We start from the raw sequence: 20,409 nt of genomic DNA, 5'->3' as shown, positions 1-20,409 counted from the left end.
CCCTAGGTTTGTCTGGTTTGAGCAATGATATTATATCGGCTTAACGTAGGGTGGGAGAGTGGACACCCGAAGTGACTCCTCCCAGACCTCCAGTAGTTTGGGAGCAAGGATCGCGACGTGCTCCTGGTAAAACTCGGGAGTGAGTCCATCGGGGCCAGGTGCCTTGCCCTTCGGGAGATCCAAAATGGCTTTAACTATCTCCTCCAGCAGGATTGGAGAGTCCAGCTGGTCACTAGTCGAAGAGGAGATGTGTCATGGGGGATCTGATCAAGCAGGTCTCATGTGGCTGTCACTATGTTCAGGGGGCAAAGCATATAGATTAGTGTAGACCTCAGTGAAATGTCAAATATTTGCTGGTCTGACCATTGAGACACACCCTGCCCATCCCTGATAGACACAGTCTGGGTTTGCCCCTCTTCCCCTCTCATTAGCCTCGCCAGTGTTCTGCCAGGTCTTTCACCCTCCCCATATTTATGTGCAGCCTGTGGGCGACTAAAATATCGAACCTCCATAGTGGCATGCGTTTGAAATGCCTTAAGTTCCTCGCTGATGAGCGCTAGTTTGGCAGGGTCGGCTACTGATGAACAATTCTGCTCCAATTCTCGTAGCTTGGATTCGGAACGATTAAGGTCATTTCGTATGGTCTTTAGCACCTCCGCCTCCCTCGAGATGGACATCCCTCTGATGTATACCTTAAAAGCATCCCAACAGATCCCTGCAGTAGTGGCTTGTAGCGAGTTGCATTCGAAGAAGGTCTCAATATCTGCTAATATGGTCTGCCTTGAAAACTATATCTCGGAGAGCAGACTTGAAGCGCCATGTGCTGAAAGTAGGCTCGGGAGCGCCCAACTCCACAGATAGGGTGATCGGGGCATGGTTGGACAGAGTGTGGGTGAGTGTCTGTGCTCTGATAATCTTCCTTATCAGGTTGTCAGACACCAGGAAACACATCTACATTAGTGTTTCTTACTGGTATTTGTGCCAAAGTTTACTTCTCTTTAAGCATTTCCTAACAGTGTAACATTGACGATTGACAAACATGTAAAGCATGGGACCACATGAAATTTAACTAAATAAGGAAATTAAAAGATTTTTGTAATAAATATGGTGTCAGTAATTCAATTTATCATGAACAGAAGAGTAATAAGTATATTCACGTAGCTGAGGGTGGAGGGCCCTCCAGGCATCTCGGATGTTCAGTGATGCACTATGCATGTGTAGTCTGCATGCGGCTCACGATAGAAGTCTGGGTGCAGTTCCGGTCCTGTCCAGCCCAGCATCAAGAATAAAATTCATGTCAGCCTCCCACCCCCCAGATGATCGGAATACCTACATACCCCTAGAGTATTGAGGCGACGTTATCAACGAAATCTGGGGTGTCTAGATTGGGACCATAGGTGTTAACAAGAATATATTCCCCGCTCACCAATGTGCAGTGCAAGACAATATATCTGCCCTCCGGGTCAATATATTCCTTATGGAGTGTGAACTTAATAGCTTTATGGGTCAAGGTCAGTACACCCCTAGCTTGTGTAGAGTAAGACGTGTAGAATCTATTAGGTCCCCAGGATGGTGCAATGTGCATCACCAAGCTGCCTGTGGAATGCGTTTCTTGCAGCGTAAGTATTTTAATACTGTGTCTTTCGGCATTGGCCATGATTTTGCAGGAAGTTACTTAGTCCCCGAATGTTCCATGACATTATATTTGTAGACATTGCATTGTCTCAGAGTACATCCCAGCTTCTGCAAGTGTAATCATTCACACTCGCTTGCCCCGACATGACTTGAAATACTGGTCTGCCTCCGCCATTTTCCATAGAACTTTCCCAAACGACACCCCCCCATCCTCCCTCAACACACCATTGCAGCTGGCAGTGAAATCACCCACCCACTTCCCTCCCACAATCATCAATGACCACCTCTAAACAGGCGATAGCGGGCAGATCCCAACACTTACTGACCGTGCTATGGGCCCAACGGGGGCCGACACATAACAATTCCACTAAGGTAACCATTGCAACCGAAGTGGGGAGTGCTGCTGCCGGACAGCTGCAGGTATGAACCAACAATTCTAAATAGCTTGAGTAAAGCAAAGTACAGCTGCAAGTGAGAGTACACTCTGATGCATTACTATGTCGGGTATAACATTGAACGCAAGTTTCTAATAACATTGCAGGTGATGGAGTGTACCGTAAGTGGAATAGCGTCCATACACATGGTGCGGAAGCTGCGAACCTGACGCTGCGACCAATGCAGAAATCAAAGGATACTGGGTACACAAAATTCGGAGATTCCAGGAGTAGTTAGATTGTAGGTCAATCATTGTCCATAAGGTCATCAGTTGGGTTGTTGAGCGGTATCGGCGCCTCAATAAATGTCACCGCTTCATTAGAGACAGTGAAAAAATAGTTTTTCCTTGAAAGTGAACTTCAGACGTGCTGGGAACAATATTGCATAAGGGATGTTAGGTTCACACAACATCTTTTTCACACCTTGAAACTAATGTCTCTCCTGTTGTACGCCCACAGAGAAGTCGGGTATGATCCTGATTGTTTGGCAGCCCAGGCGTAGTTCCTCTTTCTCATGAGATAGGCGGAGAATGAGATCCCTGCCTTCCCCCAGAAGCTCTGGTTCTCCATAGGTTGGACTACTATAAAAGCCTATTTCTAAATCTACCTACCTCCACTCTCCGCCCTTTACAACTAATCCAGAACAGGACTGCAAGACTTGTCCTTGGCCTCAAGCCCTGGGATCGTATCTCTCCAGCTCTGAAATCTCTTCATTGGCTCCCAGTGGATTCAAGGACATTTAAAACCCTCTGCATTGTCCACAAGGCTTTCTGGGTCCAAGATACCTTAAACTATCCCTCCGTAAATGCCTCCCCTCTCAAGCTCTTCGCTCCTTACCTCCAGCTCCCTCAGGGTCATTTGTTTTTCAAAGAGGAGCTGGGAGCAGATCTGTCTTCTGTTGGGGCCTCCCTTTCGAATAGCCTCCCTGCCACTCAAACTTGAGGAGAACCATCTCTGGTTCAGGAAGCACCTCAAGACCTTCCTCTTTGTTTCTGCCTTTGCCCCCCTTCTCCCCTGCTGAACTGTATTCTCTCTCGGTACTGTGAACCTGGCCACACTCGGTCCCCCCCGGCCTAGGTACCTGCTTACCCTGCCACCCTCCTGCACTGCCTCTGGGCCACCCATTGCACTGGGCTCTGTTTCTGTAACCATACAGTCCACCATCCTGCTTTTCTTCTGATCTTATCAGATATACTGTGTGGTCTTAACCTAGCACTTGCCACTTGCTGGCTGCACTACCTCTGTTTATCGCCTTTATTTTAGTTATATGGTTCTCCTCTGTTCTGCACTTTTCCACCTCTCCCCCCTTCCATGCACTTCCCCTTTTCCATGCACTTGCGCGTTCTCAATGTCACTGGTCCTAGTAAGATTGTTTTCTTCTCCCATGTCCCCCCCCCCTTGCCTTGTTGCGCTCTGAAACACTTGTGTAGGAGCGCAATATAAATAAAATATCATAGCATATCTTTTGTAGAGACTCAGGACGATGGGTGAGGCAGTGAAGAAGTTCCCACTATACAAGGAGGGTATCCTAAAGAGGGCAAAACAGGATCCAAGAATTGGAAATAGCTCGTCAGTACAGGCTACCTCGATAAAGAGTGGCCCTCAGGGGACACTTGTGCGTAAAAGTCTATGGATGCGCCAGGGGCCACCGCTAAGGGTTGCAAGTCCTTACCGACCCTCTGCGCATTCCGGACCAAACTTGGCAGTCGAGTCCACTTCGCTTGCAGGTTCAAATCCTGCAGTTATGGAGCTTTCAGGGGCTGCGTTCCGGGAAAGATTCTGTGGCGGGACAGTGGTGATTTCCCCATTCCTGGTGAAGGGATCAAGCCAGTTCCACTGCATTGAGTCTGAGGGCACAGAGGGGCACAGTAGCAAGGCACCCACAAAGTTTGTCACTACAGCTGGGCGACACTGTGACCGTGTATGTTCGGGTTCAGGCATACTCTCCTAATTCCACGCTTAGGAATGTTAGGTGTACGAAACTCTGCATGAGAGTGCCTTATACCCAGAGTTTACAGTCTCCAAAGGTACAAGTCGAAGCTCGAGACAGCGGCGGTTCCAGGGCAAAGGTCCCATACAAGCTGGTCAGTTCACTGGGCGGTCCAGGAACACTTCCGAAAGGCTCGCTTGCAGGTGCAGAGAATAGTTGGTCCCACTATTCCAAAGGGTCGAAGCGACCTTGCAGGCCTTCTAGGTTCAATCAGAAACCGGGGGTCCGACGGGAACACAGCGGGCTCAGAGTGCCAAACCTTCCAGCGGGTCACCAGCGGTTCCACAGATCTGCTTCTTTGGTTCAGGATACTGGGCTCCTTTTACGAAGTTCGGTGAGAACTCGGAAGATCGACCTGGAATTGGTGTAAGATGCCTTCTTTTATCCGAAATCTCATTCGTGCCAAAATGAAGAGAAACCAATGAGAGATCTGCTCACATACAACCATCCCAGATGTGGACCAATCAACGCAGCACACCAGACATCCTGGCACCCAGGATGTGTATTGGAACTAGACCGCTCCAGCACATCCTGGAGGCACACACAAGGCATATAGAAGCCCGCGTAATCTTTGGTTTGAGCAGGTGTCTGCATGACCATATAAGGAATTTCCGGGGTCTGCTCGACCTGGGGAAGGCAAAGGGACAAGATGGCCAAAGGAGAGAACAAAGGAACTTGTGGCATGGCCATTTTAGGCACTGTCCTGGGCCAAATGCAGTTTTGACCATAGAAAAGAGTGGAAAACGCGTAAAAAGGAACCGCTGCCACCAGCACTGTCCAGGGCACACCTGCATATTCACCAAAAATCCTTCAAGGGTGTCTAGGGTCTTAAATGAAAAATGGACCTCAGCGCACTGTACTGGAAGGTACATTGTGAACTGATAAAATGTTACTAAAGAATAGCAACAAAGTGCAAGACTCTGGGAAACAAAATACTGACAGGCTTAAGGGCATGTCAGTTTCTCCATAACAAAATGAGCAAAAGCCCAGTGGAGTACAGCAGAAGGCTGGGCTCCACTGGCAAAAGTCAGGCTAGGATGCTCAGACAACAGCAAAAAGTATGGGGGTGGGGGGGGGGGTGGTGGGTTCACAACTGGAGGGAAAATTACCTATAAATGGAAGTCTTTACTAACAGACCATAAAATCTCTCCACTGGCTCCCGGTTGCTGCCAGGATCAAATTTAAATCCCTCTGCATCATCCATAAGGCTGTCTGCAACTTGCTCGCACCAAATAATCTTATTCCAGATCTCTCCAATCCTCTGGCTCCAAATTTCTTCTTGTCAAGCGCTTCTCTAAGCAGAGAGCGGGCAGCTGTTCCCTTTCCACGGCTGGATTCCTCTCTTTAGCCAGATCTCCTCAAGTTCTGCAAACACCTCAAGACTGGCCCCTTCTCCTTCTCTCCCTCCCTCCCGTGCTAAGCCCACAGTAGCTGTGATTGGTAGCCTCGGCCCGTATGTGACCCTCGGGGTCCTGGCCTTTTGTCCAGTCGCCTGCAGCATCCTCCCACCTGTCTTCAGGCTCCACTTGGCCTGTGCTGCCTCAAAGGCCAGCACTTACTGTATGGGCTGGTGACCCTTCGCCATCTAGTGGTCACTGCCTGGCACTTACCTGTTGGCTTCACTAACGGCGCTTGCATTTACCTGTTGCCGGGCAACTGTCTCCCTAGTACTTCACCTTTCTGTAGATTCCCTAGCACTTCCGCTCTTCCCCTATCCCTTCTCTTTCTCTGCACTTGCACGATTCAAATGCTCACAAGGCCTAGTAGGACCGCTTTTTTCTGTATTTTGGATATTCCATTGTCCCCTTCCCTTTGCCCTGTCGGCGCTTTGAAACACAATTATTTTGATCTATAAGCGCCTTACAAATGCCCAATAAAATAAATGAATAAAATGGTTCAAGCATTTTTATTAACTTCCTTGAGATGCTGTTAGTGGTTTTCGTTCCCAGATAGTGTGAATAAAAGTTTGTTCTAGTGGGTCTCTCTCTCCACCCCAACCCAGGTTTCCCTGGTACCCAATCACCTGGAACACTAGAGCTTGGTAACCCCCTACTGTCTAACTTAGCTTGCTAACGTGGAAAGGCATGAAGTCCAAGTCCTTATCTATCGTACTCGCTCAGGGACTTCCTAAGGATTGCCCTAATTGAAGGGTTCCCCAAATAGTCTTTAAAAGTGAACAGCGACTGTATTGTAGGTTTTTTCCCTCTTTTCCCGTTCTCTTGCTCTCTCTCTTGCTCGCTCCCCCTCTTGCTGTCTCTCCCTATTCCTCTTCCCTATTTCCCTGCTCCTTTCTTCCTCCCTCTCTCCGATTTAACCCCTCTATTTCCCTACACTGTCCATGAGCTTACCCTTCTATATTTCCCTTCCTCAACTCTATACCTGTCACTATTCCCCTCACATTCTGTCCCTCCTTTTACTCTCACACCCTCTCCTAACATTACCGCCTTCTACTACACTCTTAACCACTCCCCCTTCCCCTCTCAGACACTAACACAGCTGCAATCTTTCAACTAGGTACCACCCCTTCTCACACACAATACCTCACATGCATGTTTATCCAAATGCTCCAGATTCCTTCCAATGTCCTTCTGATTTCTTGGTCCACCTACACGCCTCCTGACCTTACTGAACACCCCACACACTCATACTCTCACAGGTAGGTCTTGGTATATACTCATCTTGGGTTTTCTCTCCTTTGCACCCCCCCCACCCCCCATCCTCCCCCACACCTGGTTCCACATTCCATCGGACTCTGGGTCCCAATCTATTCATATTCTTTCCACTGGGGTTGTGGTACTGCTGTGCAAGGATACCAAAAACCTCTTTAGCCCTACCTATCCGGGCATGCAACTATATGAACCGCCTCTGGTACTGTTTTTGCTGGGCACTCTTTGTTAGTGACACCTTCAATGCAGGCGGTGGTGAGTAGTGTCTTCATTAACCGATGCCAGAGCATCGCATGAATGCATGTCATTCTCCTGCTATGTTCTACTCTGCTCGTTTACCATGACTAGGCGTGCTGCTCCTTGAAGTCCTTTAACGAAAAGCGTACTTGTGCCAGAATGGAGGGTGTGCCCTTGGGTGACTGACAAAAACTGGTACCGGTCAATTCATACAAGGGACATAAAGGGAGGGTTTTAGGGACTGGGACTTCCACCGCCTCCCTTACGCTCATGCTCGCACCGCCCCTATGACATCCTCCTCCCAGTAACACCTCTGGGTAGGACAGGCTCTGGCATTAGCCATGCTAGGCCTTCTACCGCTGCTTGGGACGGACCCTGTGACAAAGGTTTGTATGCTTGACTCCCTGAATACCATATGCACACTTGGCTTGTCACAAATTTCGTTTTTTCAGAACTCAGCCTAACATTCAAATATTTGCAAGTATGACACATATATATGCGTTAATGTTTTTAACTGTAAAAAAAGAGGGGCTTCCAAAATATGTATATTTACCAGGAGAGCACAGCTATTGCATGTGAAGAAAATTTGTGATCTGGATTTCTTTTTTTGTATCTCAGGACTCATTTGACGAACAGCATGAGTGCAGAAAGAAGCAGCTGCCTAGTCCTCATAAGCAACGTTCTAATTCCAGTGAAAGGAGGTTCGTATCTAACCGTGAAACTTACAAACTCTCCTAATCCACTATTGTTAACTGCCAGCTGTATGGCAATCCTACTGATATAGTACAATTGGCATCATTTTGTTATTTTTGTATTAATGTGCACAAAGCTTAAGTATTGTGACAGTGCCCTGTTTACCCAGGTAGTGGATGGTGGGTTTTCAGGACCGGTTCTTCGTCATAGAATAATGTTATAAGGTTGCATAGGCTTTCCTATGGGGCAGGCAGTGCTGATATGCTTGGCTGCATTTTGCAGGTGTTGAGGATACTTTGAAATTCATTTAAATCTAGAGGGGCACCTGATCCTGATGAGCACCCTCAAAACAGCCAGAAGCTTAAAGAACAAGGATTTGGAATTCCCATATGGCAGATGTGGTTCTTAAAGCTGCATTCCAGTTCCATCTACGCCCAGAGAATTAAGTGGAAGCAAGCTGGAGGAGAGACCAAGATGGCTGAGCTAAGCAGGAGACGGGCGGCTGCAGGGAGGACCTAGAGGGCTGGGTAAAGGAAGGTCCCCAAGGCAATTAGAAAGAGTGGGGAAACTTAGTGGTTTTGGGTAAAGGGCCAAAAGAGGTGAAGGTGGGGGAGTTGTAAGCTATTTGGAGTCTCTTAAATGTTGAGGGAGGGGCCCCAAGGGGTGAAGGTCAGGAGAATAGATGACTTTTGAACGAAACATCTGATGATGGGTGGCCCAGGAGAGAACAGAAGATGGAGGGAAAGGGAAGGAATAGGGGAGGAAATATGGAACGAGCAGAGAAATAATAGTAATGAAGTGACGGAAAGAAGTGAGGTTGAAACATTGGGTATCCTCCACGAGGTGGAGGAAGCAATAGCTAGGAGGAACTTAGGAGGCTAATGGGAGGACTGCTAAATGACTAGGAGAAGCGGGTATTGAGGCAAAGCAGAGAAGTCTGGCATAAGTGTTTGTCCCCAAGATGAAAAAGGGTATACTCTGGAAGACAGAGGGAAAGATTTGTGTATGAGACTTGAGGCGAGACACTGTGGAGGAGGGAGAGATTGGAGCAGGTGGCTGGAGGAGCGTAACCCTTACACAGTTTGGAATTGTGGTACATAGTGAAGACTCCGTACCAACGAAGGGGGAATCGCCTGTCCTCCTCTGGCACCCATTCATCTTGGAAGGCCTACCCCTCATGGCCTGCTTGGATACCCCTTCCGCTAGTTACAAGTACAGGGCCTACACCTGTGGCTGGGGGCTAACGAGAAATTAGCCCAAGAACTGTGAAAAATAGGGTATGGGAAACCCCTTCAGCCTAGGACTGTGAGCTCAAGCATTTTATGGATTTGCTCAGATATATACATTCCCTGTACTTCTGGAGTACTGTCACAACTTTGTTTACTTTCGCAAGATATTTTCTTTGGATAATCATCATATTAACCTTTTGGTTAATCCTATACACATTTAGTAACCAAACCCTTTGCTAACCAGATTCATAATAATGTGGTCTAGTCTGGCCTGTTGTCAATCAATGTCTATGTGACAGTATTCAATATTTAACTGGAATTATGCATGCCCATTGTCCTTCTATTAAGCTTTAAATTGGATTTGCCAACAAGCAGTAATTCTATTTTATAAAGCCTCTGTAAGGTTGGCGACTTAGTACAGCAATAGAAATGTTGAAGGCTTTTCATCACCTCTTCATGCTGCAGTAGGCGTGGATATGGGTTGCTATTAGTACTGTGTGTGGGTTTTTTATTTTTTTAATTTTTTCTCCTACTCCATGCCCGGCTCACGCCTTTTAGATGCAACAGTCTTTCTCCAGCATGGTGTCTGGCATGGATTCACATGCTCATGAATATTCCCAGTCCAGTTGGGAATCCTTGGTAAAAGAAACAATTCACATTCAATTGACATTCACTTAGTGTATTTCTCCTCTAAACCGATCACTGTCCTCTGGGTCATACTGCCCCATTCAATGACCGTCCTCTCTCTAGGCCCCTCCTCTGGCAGCCATCTTCAGATTTTTACTGCACCCTTCAGTGTTGGTAGTCCTTGAGTGCGCTCTCCGAGCTATTTGTATGTTTATTGACGGAAAATGTTCTATTTTTGTTTCAAAGAAGCCTGTGTGCTCTTCCTTCATGTGCTGAAAGCGGGGATCCGTTGTCTGTGAACTTCTGCGCCCCTCAAGGGCGAAGATCTTCGAAGATTCTACAAACTTGGCGCCCTCCCACCATGACTGAGAAGAAAGGAGGGATGGTCTCTCTTCAGGCCCTGCCCCAAATGCAGGCAACCGAATGTGTTTGTGGAGGGCAAGCACCTACAATGCCTCTGCTGCCTGCACCCAGACCACAAGGAGGTATAGTGTGAGGTTTGCCTCAGATTTTCGAAGAAAACTAAGGACAGGCACAGTAGGCTGACCGCATGGCTTAACGCAAAAGCCTCTGACCTGTGTCCTGTGCAGAGTTATGCCTCACCCAGGACCGTCTGGTTGGAGGAGTGGTCTTTGAAGTCCTTTGAGGGCACCTCATCTGTGGGGGCCCAAGGCCAAGATCTGCAAGAGTCCTCTGGGTTCCTGTGGAAGCGAGTACCAAAGTGGATAGGGCACCATCAGTATCACCTTCTGCCTCCATTGCCAGTCTACCATCGAGCTCCTCTTTAAAGAGGAAGTTGTCTACCCTGGCTAAACTACATGAGAAATCCGAGAAGCTGCAGACGGAGGATAAAAAGGCCGAACAACCCACGCAGGTTCAACCGGCACAGGCTAAGACCTCATCGGCGACAGTCGACGACTGCCATGACAGCTAAGGGTGCTGATCCTGCGAGGTTCGCTCCCATGGCTCAGGTGTCCCTACACCCAAAGCGCAACCCTGCCGCAGTGACTTTGGCAAAGTCTACAGGCATCCCAGAAGAAATGAAACTGGCTCAGACCCCGGTTCAAGACCTTCCGGGGCGGAGGGGGGGGAAAGAGAGAGGAGGTGAGAAGGCCCTGAAACAGCCCTCCTAGGCTGGTGCCCAAGCCATGGAGGTCTCGCCCATGGACAGTGAGGATCAGTCGTCCTAGGAGTCGTCGTAGGAGTCGTCGTCCTAGGAGTCGTCGGAGGAGACCGCTTGTTTTAGTGCACTTGTATACACTTGGTTTGCTGTAGTACACACGCATTTGGAAAGTATTGGGTTACTCTAAGAGGTAACATGCAGATATAGACTGTATGCTCAGAATGTATACCTAAAGATATAATTCCAATCCATTATGGACATTGGAGACTGCATGATGGACTGTTCAACCTGCAAGCTTACTTTACATACCTGTCTTGTTCAGTGATATGCATAGAAGGATTTTTTTTAATGCACTATAATGTGACATTACTTTGGGATGTGTTCACTAAATCATATTGCCTGAGATTACACGTCTAGACAAGACACTCGCCCCTTGGATCATCCACAACAGACAAGTGCCGCCTTAAATTGTTTTTTTGTCACTTGCTCGTCGGCAGCCTCCTTCGTGCACTTGTTCGGGACCCCACTGTAACTTAAAATAGGAAGGCCCGACTTTTTTCAGGATTTGTGCTGTCCGCACATATACAAATAAACACGCCATATTTTATGGATGGTGCTGGCATCTCTTTAACTAGTAAAGCCATGTTTTTAAAAATGCGTGCATTCGCACTTATATAAATGATTTTTCCAGATCAACCTGCATACACCAGATATGGAGCGTGTTTAGCATAACATAATCTGTTGAGCCTATTCTATTCTAAGACCAGTTCAACCTGGCCGTCCCGAAATTTTGTCCACATTCAGGGACAAACAGGCGGGGTCGCCATGATAACAGACGCCACATGAACATCCCAAAAACAAAAGTGCTGGCTGACATCCTCGGGAGAACGCTGCTGCAGGACTAAGACAGGACTATTCAGCCGGTGAGTTTTTCTAATACAGTAAGGACACACAATCGCTCTGCTTGAATCTTGGACAGAGCGTGTAAGTATCACATCCTCAGTTTTTTATACTGTTCTAATGAAAAATAAGTAAGTGTAAGCACTAGTTAAGCTTGACTGCCACACGCCGCATTACAGCCTGACAGAGGTAAGACGTCTCACGGCTCATATTATGTAGAATTTTGATACAGCTGTGACATGTAATTGCTCTACTTGTATTTGAAACAGAGCGCATAAGTATAACTTATTTTACAGGTCAACTAAGTAAAATAATGGGAAGGTGCTGGGACTATTGAACTCCCGCCGCCACACGCCGCATTACAGGTTGATGGAGGTAAGCTACATTGCGGCCCCCTGAGGGTATTCTATGTCACGTATGTTACATGCATTTACTTGATTATGCACAACACAGCAATCATGTTTTTAAAATTCGCCTAAAAGACTAGTTTCTTTGTCACATGTATGTTCTGTCCCTGATCAACTGTTTTGGGATTTTCTCAGCTGAGGGACATTTCCTTGGATTTTGACTCAACTCTGCACACCTTGGCGTCAGAGATCCAGATGAGAATGGCTCTGGTACCTGTGGTCCCCCTGGTACCTGATCAGCCTCCAACGAAGAAGAGGAAGCATCCTCCTACGCTCCAGTTTCAACATCCTCCTCCACGTCAGGGGTCCCGTCTCCCCAGCAGACCCAGACACGGGTACAGGGACTGATGCGGCCACGACGATGGATGATGGTGAATTGCCGCATCTGGATGCACCACACAGGTTGTCCACACCGGATGAAGTGGGATTGTTCCAAGGAGGAGGGCTTCTTGTATCAAAGGTGCGAGGCCAAGAGGAAAACATCATGGCATTTCCCTTTCTGGAAGATGTGTGCGAGGAGAGCCTGGTGTTGGTTAAGATTTGCACAGGACTGGTAAATCTTACTTTCCTGGTTCAACCCCAGAACATTTTGATTTACTAGTGTGATATTTTTCCATAATACCTCAGTGAGTGGGAACCTTTTTCCACACTCACATAATCTTTAACTCTTTTTATGGGTGTCATTTCTAAGACTCTCCATAGTGTCTTGTTAAAGTTATCCTCTTTAGCAACTTATTGCAGTAAGTGCCTGTTGTTGCTGGGTTGCCCTAGGGGTTCCCCTTTTGACTTTCATGTGCTAACCTTGAGTGAACTACAGTACCCAAGGGTAGGAAGGATCTTTGGATTCCTTTTACATTTTGTTAACTGAAACCAGCACACCCCACCTTATGTGGAGTGCTGGGGAGATGTAATGTATCCCCGTTTACACTAAAACTGTAAAAATACCGTTACAGTGACAAGCTTACCTTCAATGGCTGGTGGCAATGATACCTTGTGTTAATTTGGTGCACCTTTACCGCATGCTGTGTTCACAGCTGCAGTAAAGCTAAGGGTGTCAATTTTTAGCAAAATGGCCTGTCTTCTTTTTTTCTCATTTTAGTTTTTCTTGTTCCTTCCCCTGACATCCAGAGCGGGAAATTCCTTTGTGTGATTCTTTTTATCTTTGGCGGGAGTCCCCTGGACTCTCCTGTCTGTGAGAGCAGGAAGTGAGGAAGGAGTCCAACTCCTCAGCCCTGTGTCTTACACCTTGCTTGAATGGGGACACATCCCAGTGGGGGACTGGCTGTCCTGATTGGACAACCGACCCCCACACCCACTTCTTGTAAAATGCGGGGAGAGAATGCAGAGGGTGTACTGTAATTCCTGATAAATACTGTGAACCTGGAAGCGGAAGGCATGTCGACCACTGGAACTTAAACCCAAGAGGATGACTAAGGAAAAGCGGTGGAAATGATTTCCAGCGACCGGAGAGCCTGCTGTGTAATCGGAGCCTGCTGTAGCCCTTCCTATCGACCAGGGGCCTCTGAAAAAGACGACCCAAACCCAGAGCCTGGTGAGACCCACTAGTCTCAAGAAGACCTGCATTTTGAGCAATCCCATGCGTTGCTGCGACCTTGCGTTGTTGCAATACCCTCAGACCTCAAGATATTGTGCAGTGCAGTGTTACGAATTCCGAATCTCGCTGAAACTTCGTGGGCATCCTGGTGGATCTACAGAGGCACAAATAGAGTTCGAAAAGTCCTCTCAACAGAGTGCTGGACCTTTTGTAACAACGAGATTTCAACCGCGAATTTCTGTCTTCTGTGCTCCTTGAAAAGGCGCCAAATCCACAAACGCATTCAGCCTTGAAGGAAACCTTGCCTAGAGCCTTCATCGATCCCTGCTGCAAAGTCCCTTCTGAGGTCTTGTGTTCAGTCACCACGACAAAGACTCCACTGACCGGGTATTTGGCTGCAGACCCTGATGTTCTTCTACTGCAAAATGTTCTTCAATGCTGAGGTACTGTGTTGGCTTGGCTATGTACTTACCTTAAGCCTGTTAGGATTTCCGTGTAGCTGTGGGTTGTTTTCTGTGATGGGGAGGCCTCGCATCCAGTGCACCCAGTCACACTGCTAGAATCCTGCTAGGGTGTCCTCTGCAAAGCCCCTGGACGCTCTTCTAACTCTAAAGTGAAGTACTCACCTGTTGGCCCATTTTTCCTAAGGACCTCTGACTTTTGCTACTAAAGAACTGAGTCTGACACTGCCTGTTGGTCACTAGTCCTAGTGACCCCGCTCTTCTGCCACTGAGAACATTCATGTTCCGAGAATAGGGGAAAGACTCAAGGGATTGGGACTTCTGCCTAGAAAAGAAAATAAGTGTTTAAAAGTTACTTACTTGTAAAGAGTTGGTTGGTTACTGTAATTCTAAGAGTGAACAGTTACAAAAGTTCTTACTGATCTTGAATGTGTGATGCACTATTCTTAAAAGTATGGTTCACATATTTTCTTCCTTAGGAACTGTTTTGCCAGTTTTAATAGAAAGGAGATTTGTAGGTATTTTACTCTCCTACGATTAGGTTGTGCCTCTTCCCAAAAGTAAAGTGTTAGTTTCACCATATTATTCCTACAGGATAATTGTATGATTGTACCCCAACTGGGTCTTGCTTCCTGTGACTTGCTGCTAGCCTGTCCTTAGTAAGTCTGTATTAGATTGTTGCCTACCTAGAATAACTTTGAGTCATTCAGTAAAGTGTGACATTGGGTTTTACTTTCCCCTTCATTGTAAGGTTAAACAAAGTATGTGGGTTTTAGTTACCTTGTTTTCACTGTGCGCTGTCCAAAAATAAGTTGCACGAGTTACTGCTTATCTCGATCTGTGTTTCACTGATCTCAAAAGCACTTGTAATTATATATTACTTCCTTAGGTTTTACTCACCTAGTATAACTGTGTTATCACAAAGGGAGTTATAGGTGTTTACTGCATCTAGAATAAGTGTTTCACTATTCACCGAAAGTATATTGTCCAGTTGACTGATTAAGTGATATGTACTGAGAATCAATATACAACTGGAAGGGTCTACTGCTCTTGCATTACTGAATGTTATTGTAAAAAGTAACCATTGGTTTTTACTCCCCAAGAATAGGCTTGACCTATACTGAATGTGTATGAAAAGATTTTGACTCCCCTAGAACTACTGTTAGGTATTTCAAAGAAGGTCTACTTGGGTCTGTGTACTTTCAAGTATAGTGTTGTGTTTTTATACTGTGATTTCATATGATGTGTTAGTACTTACTTACCCCTAGATTTATCTGGCCTACTTGTATTTAAATAAATCCTTTATTTTTACATACATAGTGTTTCCGTGTTTCTTTGGATCATTTGTATCTCTCTCTCTCTCTCTCTCTCTCTCTCTCTCTCTCTCTCTCTCTCTCTCTCTCTCTCTCTCTCTCTCTCTCTCTCCCTCTCTCTCTCCCCCTCTCTCTCTCCCCCCCTCTCTCTCCCCTTCTCTCTCTCTCTCTCCCCTTCTCTCTCTCCCCCTCTCCCTCTCTCTCTCCCTCTCTCTCTCTCCCTCTCTCTCTCTCCCTCTCTCTCTCTCCCCCTCTCCCTCTCCCCCTCTCCCTCTCCCTCTCTCTCAAGATGAGCCTGGCTGCTCTGTTTACGCTACCATGAATTCAGGTGGTACAGCCTTATACTAAGAGTGGAGTCTTGTACTGCCTCAGTTGAATGGTTTTACGAAGCACTTAGTTGGACTTCAGAAAAATGGTCGTAACACCTGGCCCTCATGAAGAAACCCTTTGCGGCTCCAACCAAGTGGGTTAGGCTGGAGAAGAACTATAGGGTACCTGATTCCACACCCAAGTGTCTGATGTGACAACCATCCCTGGATTCAGTGAGATTGGCTGTTGCGAGGAAGCGCTCGGCCAACCCGTCCTAGTCTTCGGTCCCTCCAGACAACAAGGGGGAAAAGTATGGACGCCATGGGAAAGAAAGTGATTTACACCTCGGCGTCCACTATCATGGCGGCCAACGATCTGGCGATCCTGGCCGGGTACGACCAGGAGCTGCGGTACAAGCTGAGACAGTGGAGTTCCTCCCCGATAAGATGATGGAGGCAATCGCTCTCTTCCAGGAAGGGGGAGGTGGCGTCTGATCACACCATTACAGTAGCATTGGATAACTCCAACACAGCGTTCCGGCAGATGGGGGGGGGGGGGGAGAACAGGCTCTCCCTTCGTTGCCAAGGTTGGATGAAAGCCACTAACTTCCGTCAGGAGGTTCAAACAAAAGAGCTGGACATGCCCTTCGGAGAGGATTTGTTTGGGAAGGTCATCGACAAGTCCCTCCAGGCAATCAAAACGGACAAGGAGACGGCCCGTTCCCTGGGCACGCTCCAGCAGCACTGCTCTACTTTTCACTCCTCCAGTGGCTAGTCGAGCAGGTCTTCAAAAGGTTTCTCCACGTCGTACCGACAGCCTTCCAGATTCTCAACACAAAGTCTACAGGGGCCATTCCCAGGCCTACAGTAGTGGAGGACAGCACCGAAGCAAGCCTGAACCGACCGGGACGTTGGACCCCCACCTGTGCACCCCGGTGGGAGGCCGTCTGAGGTTTGTCAGCGAGTGGAGAAAGATCACTGACTGGTGTGTGCTGGACGCTCTCGACCAAGGACACACCCTGGAGTTTCAACGCAGGTGTCCGCGGATCCCACCGGTTACCTGGCAGGTGCAGCACATCCCTGAGCTCCTGGAAGAGGTACGGGCCATGCTGCGAAAAGGGGTGATGGAGCTAGTTCCCCAACAGCTCCGGGGCTCAGGAGTCTATTCCAGATACTTTCTAGTCACAAAGAAGATGGGGGTGGGGTAGAGGGAGGGCTGGAGGTCCATCCTAGACCTACAACATCTCAACAAATAACTTAAATCCCAAAGGTTCAGGATGGTCATGTTGCAATACGTGCTTGGCCAACTGGAATAAAGAGACGACTAGATGTCATTAGACCTGTAGGATGCTATTTCCATCCGCATTCACAAGAAACATTGAACGTTTCTACGTTTTGTAGTGCAGGAACAGCACTACCAACGCTCAAACTTTCGGCTTGAATTTGGCCCCCAGGGTGTTTACACAACGCCTAGTACCAGTGGCAGCCCACCTGCATCTACAGGGCATACACGTACGACGGCTGATTTGCACCTGCGCGAGGGAGCTGGCAGGGCACATGGAGTCCACCGTCCGGTTACTGACGGATCTGGGGTTCTGTCAACATTCCTAAGCCCTGCTTTATGGCTCCTCACAGAACACGCTGCTCCTAGGCGACAAACTCAATGCGATGTCTTGCCTGGCATCGCCCTCAGAGGAGAGGATAGCAGCCTTTCAAAGAAAGGTGCAACGGCTGTCGTTGTGCGGGCCATCAAGTCATTACTGGGCATGATGTCCTCCTGCATATACCTCGTCCGGCTTTGCAGGTTGCAAATGCGACTGCTACAGGAATTCCTGGCTGCGCTCTGGATACAGGTGTCAAAGTTTCAGACACAATCCCTCTCGACGATGAGTTCCGTCAGCTATAGGATGCTGCGGCGTCCTCTCCAACATTGTCCAGGGCACAGGATTTCAAAAACCTCCATGCCAGGAGACGGTCACCACGGACACTTCCTTGGAAGGGTGGGGAGCGCACACCGGACATCTGCACGCCAGAAGCCTGTGGCTGCCATTGAAGGATCTGCATGTCAACATCCTGGAGCTACGGGCAGTGTTCTGGGCCCTCAAATCGTCCCTAACATCTCTGAAAGGCAAGGTGGTGCGGATAAGACAACACTGTTCTTTGTATGCAGTACCCTTTGGGCCCACTACACACAACTAAGACTACAGGTGTAAGCAAAACCAAACTTTGGTATAAGTCTTTACTACACAGTTTTGTGGTAGCCTTGCTGAGCAGCCAGGCTTATCTCAAGAGGAAAATGTGAGCTGTAAGGATGTTACAAAGAGGTCTACAATCACAATTATTCAAATATTCTTATACTCAAGGTTGCTTGGTAAAACACTTATTAATTTATTTCAGTCAGTTATAAAACATTCACTAAATGGAGGCAATCTATGTCACACAAAAATATACTTCAGTACTTCACAATCAGGTTCTGAGGCATTTAAACTACTTTGAAGGAGGAGCAAAATGGCATTCAGAGCATTTGAAGTAGGAGCAAAAATGCATAAATTAATAAAACTAATATTACAGTTGCTCTTAAACAGTGCAAATAGTTTGAGTTGATTCAATGTAATAGGTTAGGCCAAAGTCAATGGGCTAAAGTCTTGTATAGGATAAAGCAGTTCTGTAAGTTAAACGGAAAAGTCTTTGCCAAAGTTCTCAGAATTAGTTTGTAAAAGAAAGATTAATATGTTGTGTCACAAGCTGACTAGCCCTGCAAGTTTCCAAAGTTTCAAGCACTTTGACAGTGATAGGTAAATTCTACTTTCACAGTGAGAGGTAAGTTCTCTTGGTCGGGTTTTCACAGTACCTCACAGTGAAGAAAGATGCAGCTGAAGACGCCTGTTCCTGGCAGTTCCTGCAGATCTCGCTGTTCCTGAGCCTCAGTCGTGGGTAGGACGTCGGGGGTCTCCTGCACTGGGACTGGTCAAAAAGCTGGAAAAGGGTAATCTTAAATTCCGGTCACTGTAGTCAAGCACACAAACTGGTGTCCTCCTCCCTGGCTATTCGGTTTCCTGCAGCACTCTGAGGAAAATACAACCAGATCCGAGAATGGTATCCAGATGGCTTACAAGTTGATTGGTCCCACCAAGTCAAAGGGAGAAGTCGTCCTTGAAGGGCTTCTCTGTCGAGATGAACTTGGCGATTTGGACCTGCAGCAGGGCTTCACTGGGCAAACCAACGGTCCAGGAGTTGCAGCAGCCGTCCTCTTCGAGCTCGTATTTGGTTCTTTCGTTCCAGTGGTCGACTCTGCTTTCCAAGCTAAGAGACTCCTTTTATCCAGTTTCCTCCCAGTCATTTCAGCCTAGCTGCCACTCACCCAGCAGGGTGGCTGTCTTTGCCGGACAGTCAGCCAGCCAATCATGCCAGAGTGCATTTGGGTCTCCTAGGAGACTAAGCACAGGGAGTTTCGGGCTCCCTCCCTCACTTCTTGCCCACCCCAAACACTCATGCACCAGTGGCGGTCTTCAGTCCTGAAGCCCGGCAAAGGCGTAGGAACAAAGGGACTAAACCTGGTTTGGCGCACAAAGTAAATCTCAAGAAGGACCTTTCCAAAAAGAAATGGTGAAAAAAGACCGGGACCAGTTTAAACAAAGTGGGCCCAGACGAGATCTTGAAAAACATGGCTCCCGCAATTTAACGCTACCGGTGTTCACGGTTGGGAAAAATCATGGTAGTTCGTTGTAAAACCACTGCCACCAGCCATTTTGAGAGGAAAGGGTAGAATTTGACTGCTACATGAGTTTCTAGACATGGGGGATACTAAGTAACCCCTCCACCACTCTATTGTAAGATAGTTTGTACTGGGTCTAGGAATTTGCAAAGTCTAGTAAAGTGAATTTCACTTTACTTTCTCTGGGAAACAGTAGTTTATCCTAGAGAAGGTATTGAAACCTTGGAACAGTCTAAAAGGGTTCCCTGTGTCGCTGCACTGAGGGTGATGTGTGACACATATGAAAAGATTCCAATGGAGTTGTCTAAAACGCCATAATCAAAGAACACAAGAGTAAAACGCACATCAAACTAAATGAGAGAGTGGGGGAAAAAAGGCTCCCACTCTCCATGTAAACAAATCAAGTCCTCAAAATCCAGCAAAGTTGTTGGGGGTCTCTAAGGTGAAGGGAATTGGCACTTTTATGAGAATTCCCCCTAACAAACCACCACCACCAGGTTCTACATCAGGAATCAGGTGGGCACTCAATTTCTGGCGCTCTCCAAGGAAGCACTGGGCCGTCCGACGGGATATTCCTTGTCCCTCCCCACCTGGCAGGAGTCAAGAACACCATTGCAGACTCCCTCAACGAGGGGGAGCTTAGTCAGGATCAGGTGGACTGCCTGTTTGTCAAATGGGGCAGACTCTAGATCAATCTGTTTGAGACAGCGGCAAACTCCAAGTGCTAGACGTTTGCCAGCAGATTCCACCAGCCGAGGAGCCTGGGGGATGCTTTCTCCATCCCGTGGGAATGGATATTTCTGTATGCGTTTCCTCAGTTTCGTCTCCTGCTACAAGTCATCAACCCTCTCCGACAGTGTCAATGCAAGATGATACTCATTGCCATGGTGTTGCTGAGGCAGATTTGGTATCTGGATCTTCTCAGCCTGTCACTGTCGCCTCCAGTCAATTTGCGGGTGGTGCTGGATCTTCTCACCAGAGAGGGAGGCACAATCCTTCATCACGACCCAGGATCAGTGAACCTGAGGGCTTGGCTCCTGCAGCCTTAGAGTTTGGAGGTTAGGAGTTGCCAGTTGACTGCAGGGAGGTCCTCGCCAAGGCCAGGGCGTTGTTGAC

At 47.6% G+C, this 20,409-nt stretch overlaps 1 protein-coding gene across 4 annotated transcripts in view; it reads left to right on the top strand.

The window, feature by feature from the left end:
• RBM27 (RNA binding motif protein 27) overlaps window positions 1-20,409 on the top strand; it is a 1,859,884-nt gene that overhangs the window by 321,404 nt on the left and 1,518,071 nt on the right. For all 4 annotated transcript variants that reach the window (XM_069652445.1, XM_069652444.1, XM_069652443.1 and 1 more), the window contains one exon: window positions 7,581-7,663. In XM_069652445.1, the coding sequence (XP_069508546.1) occupies window positions 7,581-7,663 (83 nt within the window). The remainder of the gene's footprint in view (window positions 1-7,580; window positions 7,664-20,409) is intronic.

This window comes from Ambystoma mexicanum, chromosome 3p, assembly GCF_040938575.1.
Source record: "Ambystoma mexicanum isolate Mex_15411 chromosome 3p, UKY_AmexF1_1, whole genome shotgun sequence".
In the NCBI taxonomy this organism is placed as follows: domain Eukaryota; kingdom Metazoa; phylum Chordata; class Amphibia; order Caudata; family Ambystomatidae; genus Ambystoma; species Ambystoma mexicanum.
The sequence above is the reverse complement of the archived record's forward strand: the minus strand, read 5'-3'. Positions and strand labels throughout refer to the sequence as shown.